Genomic DNA, 10,027 nt, shown 5'->3' on the forward strand with positions numbered 1-10,027 from the left:
TAAAGGCATGTTTTACAGTCTCTATACTCCAGTTTACGATTAATCGCATTAATCGATAACTAAATTAGTTGATGAATATTTCCAATAATCAAATAATCGCAATTAATCCAATTAATTGTTTCAGCCCAATTTTGGTCTGACTTGATGCCAGACAGAGAAAACTATTTCTGTTTTTAGACCGTCTGGTTTAATGTCTTGTTTCAGTGGTTTAGATAAGTGTACTGTATTTCTAACATCTGCTAAATCTACTTTGTGTAGCTTTCGGTTTAGTAACCATTTTTCTTTTTTCTTTTAGCTCGCTGCGGTCCTCCAAACAACGTATTGCTGAGCCGCCCACCTGGAGAGCTGAAAGTAAACGTGAGCTGGCTTCCTGAAGACATAAAATACATCAACAACTTCTCAGTGAGATACAAAGTGCTGGGCAGCCACTCCTGGAACGAGGTCAGGAATAATAACCTGTTTGTTTTTATAACCACCATACGTGATGACAGCCGAACATGTTTGAATAACAAATTTCAAAAGCGTTGCAGAATAGTAGGATGTTATAGTTTTCGTTTGATTTCAGATTAGTTTATTTCAAGCTCAGGGTGAAATGTTTTGCTGACATGAGTTCTTGTAGCTCCTTTGATTAATGAAAATGGGGGCAGGTGGAGAGTTTGAATACATTGTTCCTCTGAGTGCAAACAAAGCACACGTGAAAGGAGGTAAACATAGGAAACATCTGTGGTGAACAGATAAGACGCTTTCTGCTAAACACGTAGTTTTCTTTAATGATTTAGTCAGAAAGTGCTGACAGGAAGTGAGTCCAGTTAGTTTAAAACTTTGGACTGTGTGGATTGTTTCAATCTTTAAGCACCTCTGCGCTGATTCTGTGCTGTTTTCTCAAACTTGTTGGATTAAAGTCTTAAAATCTATATCTATTCACATCATTTTTTAATGTGGATCCACTGCAGGAATTGAAGTGAATTAGGATTGTAAAAAACAAAACTGTTACAATGTAATACCCCTAAACAATGCATCTTAACATCCCTTAATGTTGCAATTTACTTGTAATATATACGTTAATGAGTACATTTGTTTATTTCATGGATACCAACTCAAAGGGTAGAAAATTTGCTGGTTTCTTTCCTAACAACTCTATTTCCTTTTTTATTGCATCCTAAACACTGCAGGTTATTTAATCTGCTGATGTTTTCAGTTATTATCTCTTTCTGAGTAAAAGCCAGGTAGATTTTTAAGCCTTATTTGTGTTTTCCGCTAAATAACTACCTTGTTTTGGGGAATTGCTTGCAGAAACTAATTAGGGGACTAAGCTTTGAACGATTTAGACCTTTGGTCTATGAGCTCTTGCCACCTTGAACCACCTTACCACTGTTGTGTGTGTGTGACACCACATAAACCATACCCCCCTGTCAGACAAGCCAAAGGACTAGGTGGGGTTTGGTCTTTGCAACAAATGTGGCTGTTATGTGGTGCAGGTGTTTTTTGATGTAGGGTGATTTTTAGGAGTTAAGACCCTCGGTTAAAGTGAGATAAACTCTTAATGCTGCAGCATCCAAAGTCTTTGCTCCCAACTCTAAATAGTTTAAGCCCCGCCCCTTCCTTCATATTAATACACAAAGGAAGTGACTAAAAACACATAGAAGAATTTTGCCAGCCAGCAAAGCCTTAACTTAAACCCGACAGAAAATTTTGGAATGAATTAAAGCAGTGATTGTGAACAAGGCCTTCTTAACAAACGTCGGTGTCTGACCCCACTAATGCATTTCTGAAACAATGGTCAAAAACTTCCACAAACAGGCTCCCAAACTTTGTGGAAAGCTTTCCCAGAAGAGTTAAATCTGTTGCAGCTGCAAAGAGTCGGTCACAGAATAAATATTTTGACCTACAATTGATTTTAAAAAAGCAATTTACCTGGAATTAAATCTTAGTTCTATATACGATTGATCCACTGGAGATATCTCAATACATCCTATAAAGAAATCCAGTGTTATCATGAGAATCAACTTATTTATTATAGGTAATCTGTAATTAATAAGGAAATTCAGTTTGTTTAACTAGGGACAACATTGTGTATGTTTTCGCCTATGTCTTTTTATAATAATGTTTTTTACTCTGAGCTTGTTGTAAGTACTGATTGTGATGATTTTTGTTGAAAATGGACCCCAGGAAGAGCAATCTCTACTCTCATAGAGACTAATGGGGATCCTTAAATAAACAAATAAAGATAATTTAATTTATTCTGCACATGTTTATCGATAAACTTACAAAGGAATAAATATTTATGTTATTTAAGACTTAGAGTTACATTGGAGACGTTACATTTGCTCATTTTTGTTGTTCTGTGTTTAAACCTGGGCTGTGGGCTTTAGACAGAGGCTGAACTACATCAATATGGAGGATAATTAGAGTCTAATTTGATAATTAGAGACACATAAATGTGAGTTTATTAAGCCTTTCTTCAACCTTAAAATGCTGTTTCCAAAACTTTTTTTTAAATCTATACTTCAATTCAAGTCATGAAATGCCAATTTTTGTCATGAATATATTTTTTTCACCAAAGGATTATTGAGATTATTATTGGTTTATTATTATTAATGATAATTATTATTGTATTGATAATTTTCCATTAAATTCTTTCAGTGAAATGCAAATAAAAGCATCTTTTATTTTTCTGCTTTGTAAAAACTTTCAGACTCCAATTTCTGCTTTGTTCACAGTCTGTGGAATCCCCTGATAAATTTGTAGTTAAAGTGGAAAAGCTAAACCCCTCGTTTGTCTACGCTGTTCAGATACAATGTGTAGTTTGTTCAAAATGCTCCCAGTGTCCATGGAGTAAAATCTACACTGTTCCGCCAGGTGAGGACTTTGCATTTCCTGAACCAGTATAATTTAATGCCAGATAAATCTAAAACTCATCTTAAATCATCCAAATCCAGGAAATTGTTGTGGTTTTGAACTTCACTCTGTTCCTTTTTCAGAGCTTAGATCTCCTCCCATCGAGATCAGCTCCAAATACTCTGAAATGACAGAGGAACCAGGCCGCCGGCTGATCACTATAACCTGGAAGGTACATGTAAACATTAATTCTGAACAGTTTTAAAGCATTGAAAAAAAAGAGAAATGTTATGACATAAGGCCAAAGCAGTGAAACTGAAGTTATGTTGTTTGGTAGTATCCTGTCAAAGATCTCTTTGATGGCTACCGAGTCACCATTTGGAAAGAATGTGGAGAGCCTCCAAGAGAGGAGATGAATACCACAGAGCCTGAGATCAAACTGATCCTCTCTTATTCAGCTTATCAGCTCAACATCAGCGCGTACAACAATGTGAGCGTCTCCCCTGCTGGGACCCACATCATTCCACAACATAAAGACACACAAAGTAAGAAAATCACACCTTTGCTGCTTTCTTTCCATCTTTCGTCTTTATTTATGAGAAACTGAACAGGTTGTTTTGGTTTTTCAATAAATGACCTAAATATGTAGACTGATGCAGCCTCGAATCGACAGGTTTAGGAGACGGGAGGCTGAACGTGACAGTCCACAACAGCACAGCGTTTACAATCCAATGGAGAAGGGCTTTGATCAGACGGTACGTCTGCTACTCAGTGGAGTGGATGAAAAAGGGGCATTCAGCTTGGTACCGATCGTTCTTTGAGGACACCAACAGCAGCAAGACCTTATCCTCTTTATCAGGTGGGTCACTGTTCAAATTCAACAGTAGCTGTTTTTATCTCGCTCTGATTATGACTTTTTCTGGGGCGAATTTTAGAAAGTAAGACTTTGCTCATTGAGCTGAGTTGTGATTATGCATAAAAGAAAACAAATGTAATAAATTTCTTCCTCTTAGTCAATAGAATGGGAATTATCCGTTTGTTGGTAATAATCAACAGCAGATAGGCTTAGAGTTACATTGGAGACGTTACATTTGCTCATTTTTGTTGCTCTGTGTTTGAACCTGGGCTTTAGACAGAGGCTGAACTACATCACTATGGAGGATAATTTGACTCTAATTTGATAATTAGAGACAAATAATTTTGAGCTTATTAGGCCTTTTGTCAACATTAAAATGCTGTTTCCAAAACTTTTTTTTAACATATCTACTATACTTCATTTGAATTCATGAAATGCCAATTTTTGTTATGAATATATTTGTTCCCGCAAGGATTATTGAGATTATTAATGGATAATTATTATTGATTATTGGATTATTATTGTATGGATAATTTTGCATTAAATTCTTTCGGTGAAATGCAAATAAAAGCATTTTATTTTTAAATCAAGATATTTTTTCTTGTTTTATTACAGGATTCAAAATGTTCAATGAATGACAAAAAGAATAAATGTAAATCTAATAGACTTTTGGTCTTAACTTTAGCAACTATCGACCCAAAGATTTTATTATAATAAGAATGTATCCATTATATAGCTATTAGTGGACAACATATATTAGCGGAAGTGCACACAACACTGGAAAAACGATCTAGAAATAAGTACACATTTTTCAAATTAAGTGTATTTACCCTTAATTTGAGTAGTTAAATACGATGATCTACCAATGGAATGAGTATTTTTACTCTTAAAATACAATAATTAGATAAAATGTACTGGAAATATGAAAATGCAATTGTTTTTTCATATTTTAAGTTTATTTCAAGTGTAAATTGTATTTTTCCATTGGCAAAATGTCTCTTTTATCTCCTCAATTCAAGAAAAATGCCCTTATTTTAAGAAAAAAATTACTTTTCTAGATGAAAATTTTTTGCAGTGAAGTTAATTTGGTGAGAAAAGTATTTTTTCTTTGGTAACAGCAGGACAGTTGCAACATCTTTGTGTGGTTATCGTAAATGTCATCCATCCCTTTAGCTGATTGTTTTTTTTTAACAAAGTCGGGAGAGTAGATAAAGATAATAAGAAGCAATGTTGTGAAACTTTTGCTTTCAATTTATTCACTGAAAGAAAAAGACTGGTGGTTAGAAAGACGTATCAGTTTGTTTGTAATCTAGTATTAAATGTGATTTTTATCTTTGGCATCTGGTGAAACATAGTGGATAAAACAAGTATCAAATATCAAATCTTTTTTTCTTAGTTTGAATATTTTTTAACCTTTTTTAAATAAAGTTCCCACCACATATCTACAACAATCAGACACATTGTACAAAGAAACTGAAGCACATTTGACTACATTTGAAACACTAGAAAAAAAAAAAAATTCAAAATATCTGGTGATTATAAACGTAAAAAATTCTCCAGTCTTAAACACATTCATTGCTCAGATGCTATTTGACCCCTTTGTGTTTTCAGATTACCTTTAAAATGTGATGATTCTTCAGGTCTTTTTTCTGAACGGGCCATTTATTGAATTTCACCATCTTTCACTGAAACTTAGTTAAGAGCATCCTTGGCTGTGTGTTCGGCAAACTTTATCTTTTCGTGAATCTAATCTCATTTAATTTTCAGATTCCAAACAAGAATATTCTGGAACATTTCACCATTTACTTTTACTATAGTTCATCAGTATCAGTATTAAATACAGCTAACCTAAGGGGTAAGATAAGTGTCAATAAAGTATAGGTAGGTGTCTGCGTCTGTAAATTGTAGTCAGTTATGAATAAATTTAAGATTTTTATTTGTTCCTTGTTGTCAACTTGCTCTTAAAAAGATATACAAGTTTATCTCTACTACATTTCTATTACACAAGTACTGCAATTTTAACTGTTGGTGGCAGTAAGTGGTTGGAGATTTTTACTCATAAAACTATGGTTTGTACTCATAAATATGGGATGCATACCTATACATTTGCAAATCGTACTTTTAAGTTTGCAAATCTTACTCGTAAGTTTATGACATGGACTTGTTAGTTTGTGTGTTGGACTATTGTATCCTATTTCACATGCAGGGACACAACAAGAAACAAACACAATTCTTACATTTATTCAACTTGACTTACGTTGACAGATTCAGACACCTACTGTACATACACATTTTAACTGACACTTAAATTGGTCGATATAAACAGCCCACGCCCTAATGTTTACCACTTTAATATTAGTGTAGAGGAAAAGAGAAAAAAAAAGATGCCAGAGAACCCCTACCAGCTTCCTCTGTAAACAAACAGTTTCTTGTCTTTTGGTTTCACTAAATAGTTGAGTAAAAACACCAAGCAGCACACAGCAACACCGTCGCACTTTTTTTTTTTTAAAGCAAGATTGCTTTAGATTAAGGCCCAGGCAAAACAGGAACCTGGCCCCTATGGAGTGCACTCTTTATGCAGAACCTGACAAGCCGCAGCTCCTTTCAGCTCATGTAAGGCACCTGAAACGGAGGAAAGAGAACCTCAGAGATCGGAGACCACAGCTCGTTAATGCCTAATCCGGGTTTGTTATGATAGCTTGATCATGCCCTTCCTTCAGCAGCGGAGTCTTGTATAGTAGGTTTGCAAAGAGAATTTCTCGGTCATAAGTGAACAGTAATTTCTCTATAGAACTACATGATCTCTTCTTATCCTATATTGCCATGCCTGGATTAAAGCGAGGTTTTGTTCTTCCATTGCTGTTAGTTTGCAGAAGTTATATTGTTCTTCCTAATTTGTGCAACACTTTCTGACAGTATGTTCTCGGCTTGCCGTGCTGTTTTGCACTTGCATGTGTCATTCCAAGATTATACCTATAACTGCAGTTGTGTAATCGCTTTCTTTGATTTTTCTTAAAATGTGTGACTTGCCTGGGCTCTTGTGCATTTTCTGCCAATGGCACCATTAGCAATATTTAAACTCATAAACATGTTGATGGGTTTGACTATTATTACGCCATACACTGCAGAATTATTAGGCAAGTTATATTTTTGAGGATTATTTTTATTATTGGGCCACAATTGTGTTCCCAATCAACCCAAAAGACTCCTTAATATCAAACTTTCAGATTTTTGGAAGTTGATTTGTTTTTTTGTTTTTTTAGATATGGCCATTTTATGAGGATGTCTGTGTGTGCAGGTAAATATTACTGTGCAGAATTATTAGGCAACGTAAAGAAAAAACCCAAATATATACCAATCTCACTTGTTTATTTTCACCAGGTAAACCAGTATAAAAACAACAGAAAATTCAGAAATAAACATTTGCGATATTCAAAAAAACAAAAAACAAATCAGTGACCAATATAGCCACCTTTCTTCACCATGACGCTCAAAAGCCTTCCATCCATAGATTCAGTCAGTGTCTTGATCTGTTTGCGATCCAAATTTTGTGCAGCAGCCACCACAGCCTCCCAGACACTGTTCAGAGAGGTGGACTGTTTTCCCTCCCTGTAGATCTTACATTTCATGAAGGACCACAGGTTCTCCATGGGGTTCAGATCAGGTGATCAAGGGGGCCATGTCATAATTTTTTCTCATTTTAGACTTCTCTGGCCAGCCACGCTGTGGTGTATTTTGATGCATGTGATGGAGCATTGTCCTGCATGAATATCATGTTTTTATTGAATGAAGGTGACTTCTTCTTGTACCACTGTTTGAAGAAGGTGTCTTCCAGAAACTGGCAGTAGGTCTGGGAGTTGATCTTGACTCCATCATCAACCTGAAAAGGTCCCACAAGCTCATCTTTGATGATACCAGCCCAAACCAGTACCCCACTGAGTCGATAAGGAACTTGCTGCCCTTTACTGATCCAGCCTGGTGCCCATCCATCCATCTGGCCCATCAAGACTCACTCTCATTTCATCAGACAGAAACACCTTGGAGAAATCAGTCTTCAGATATTTCTTGGTCCATTCTTGACTCTTTGTCTTGCCTTATGTGTCTTGTTCAAAGGTGGCCTCTTTTTGGCTTTCCTTACCTTGGCCAGGTCCCTGAGTATTGAACACCTTGTGATTCTTGGCACTCCAGACATGTTCAAGCTCTGAAATATGGCACAACTGGTGGCTAATGGCTTCCTGGCAGCTTCACACTTGATCCTTCTCAATTCATGGGGAGTTATTTTGCATCTTCTTTTTTCAACACACTTCCTGCGCCCCTGTTCGCTATTTGACATGAGACGCTTGATTGTGCAATGATCCCGCTTCAAAAGCTTGGCAATTTCCAAACTGCTCCACCCCTCTGAAAGATATCTGATCATTTTTAACTTTTCAGAGTCGGTCAAATCTCTTTTCTGACCGATTGTGCCAAAGGAAAGGAAGATTCCTTATAATTAAGCACACTTTATATAGGGTGTTGATGTCATTAGGCCACACCCCTTCTCATTACAGAGATGCTGCACACCACCTGATTTACTTAACTGGTAGTTGGCTTTCAGGCCTATAGAGCTTGGAGTAGGACAACATGTATGAAAAGGATGATGTGGTTGAAATACTCATTTGCCTAATAAATCTGCACACATTGTATATGGGCTGTCCTGCTTATTCAATTAGCCATTTCATTTGTGGGTTTTTCTCTGTGTTTTTCTTTTTATAAATGATTTTAGAACATTTGGAGCCTTACCAGAGATACAGTGTCATTCTTCACTTGCGACCAAGCAAGAACACCTGCAACATCAAGCATATCAACAACAGTGAGAGCACCTATGGGACTAAAGAGTTTTATCACATTGAAGGATGTAAGTCAAAGACTGACTTTGTTCTCAAACCTTCTATTCAAGTTAAATTTATAATCAAAAGAAATAACTTTATGTTGCTTTATGTTGTTATGTCTCTAAATCCCCTACAGCTCCTATCAGCGCTCCCACAAACATCAGTTTCCACAACGTGACGGTTAATTCAGCCGTGCTGCAGTGGTCAGAGATCCCAGAGGAAGACTTAAGGGGGTTCCTGCTGGGTTATATAATCCACTACACCGAGTATCGCTACATGCAGACAGAGTACAGTAAGCACTAATCCTCAGAAACTTAATGATACAAAACCTTTTGGCGAATATGTTGTCTTTTTTATAGTTGCCCTATAGTTATAATAATAATATTCAGTGTTGGTGGTTTATTTGTCATTCCAATTGTGAAAGTCAGAGAAAAAAAACTGTTAGACAATAAAATGAGTTGGCACGGAAATTGACCTAAAAACTTTCTTTTGAAAAGTGATTCTAGACTGAAAAATATGAGTCATTCCAATTCTGGCTTTCAGCTCTGTGGGTCTAAAGGGCAGCATGAAAATAGGCTTTAAGAGGCATCTGTGGGAAAGTATGAATGAGACGTAGACAAAGGAGGGAATCTGTGGTGGAAACTTTAGTTCAGGTCAGTGGCGGCCGGCCCATAGGGGGCGCTGGGGCACCGCCCTCCCTGATAAGAAGAGAGAAACGTAAAATATATTTTTAGAAATTAACTCATAAATGTCACTTTTACTCTCTAGAGTGTGTACCTATAAGCAAAACAAATTATATAAACTACATTTCCCTATCTACTGTCATTCATTTGTGGATTTCCACAGACAGACTCCTACCTACTCTGTCTTGGGGTTGTGATCAGACTGCCCCACATTTGCAGAAAATCTGTCAATCATGTACTATTGCTAGGTGAATTTAATGGCCAATCAGCGTCTCAGAACTTTATGGTCTTGGGGCGCTGAAAATACTGCACTTTAACAGGCTTCTGCACCCAATGCGCAGGTGCAGACAATGAGAGGGACGATGGCGAACGTAACGAGCGAGATGGAGCTTCCACCAAATTCAGTAAGATCCTTATTTATCTACCCCTTTGACAGAAGAACATCCCTGTTGTAGGGTAGGAAAATTTCATGTCATGGTTATTGTGACTGTGACGAATCCACCTGGTCGCTTAAAACAACCTCTCTAACTTTGTGTGCCACACACACATTCCTGTTATACTGTGTTTGTGAGGACCAATACGCTCGCGCTGAGCCCAGTAGCTCCATTAACTTAAAACACACAATCTGTTCCTGGTTACCTGCTGGCGTATTGAGGGTGCACACTTAATATTTCAGTGGGGTTAGCCGTGTGTGTGTGTGTGTGGGTGTGGGTGTGTACGTGTTTATGCTATGGGGACTTGTCATCTTTGGCTGCGTCTTTGCTGGGTTCAAACCCAGTTTG

General features: G+C 36.9%; 1 protein-coding gene across 2 annotated transcripts in view; it reads left to right on the forward strand.

Annotated features, from left to right (window-relative positions):
- The window catches only part of LOC107092850 (interleukin-31 receptor subunit alpha-like), a 20,401-nt gene that overhangs the window by 3,797 nt on the left and 6,577 nt on the right, over positions 1–10,027 (forward strand). Inside the window, exons 5-12 of one of the 2 annotated variants that reach the window (XM_015387521.1) lie at positions 296–441; positions 2,721–2,859; positions 2,982–3,070; positions 3,176–3,383; positions 3,512–3,697; positions 8,457–8,588; positions 8,699–8,854; positions 9,587–9,649. In XM_015387521.1, coding sequence (XP_015243007.1) covers positions 296–441; positions 2,721–2,859; positions 2,982–3,070; positions 3,176–3,383; positions 3,512–3,697; positions 8,457–8,588; positions 8,699–8,854; positions 9,587–9,649 — 1,119 coding nt within the window. The remainder of the gene's footprint in view (positions 1–295; positions 442–2,720; positions 2,860–2,981; positions 3,071–3,175; positions 3,384–3,511; positions 3,698–8,456; positions 8,589–8,698; positions 8,855–9,586; positions 9,650–10,027) is intronic. The other variant, XM_015387523.1, reaches the window with a different exon arrangement.

Source organism: Cyprinodon variegatus, unplaced genomic scaffold (genome assembly GCF_000732505.1).
Source record: "Cyprinodon variegatus isolate N-32 unplaced genomic scaffold, C_variegatus-1.0 Scaffold397, whole genome shotgun sequence".
In the NCBI taxonomy this organism is placed as follows: domain Eukaryota; kingdom Metazoa; phylum Chordata; class Actinopteri; order Cyprinodontiformes; family Cyprinodontidae; genus Cyprinodon; species Cyprinodon variegatus.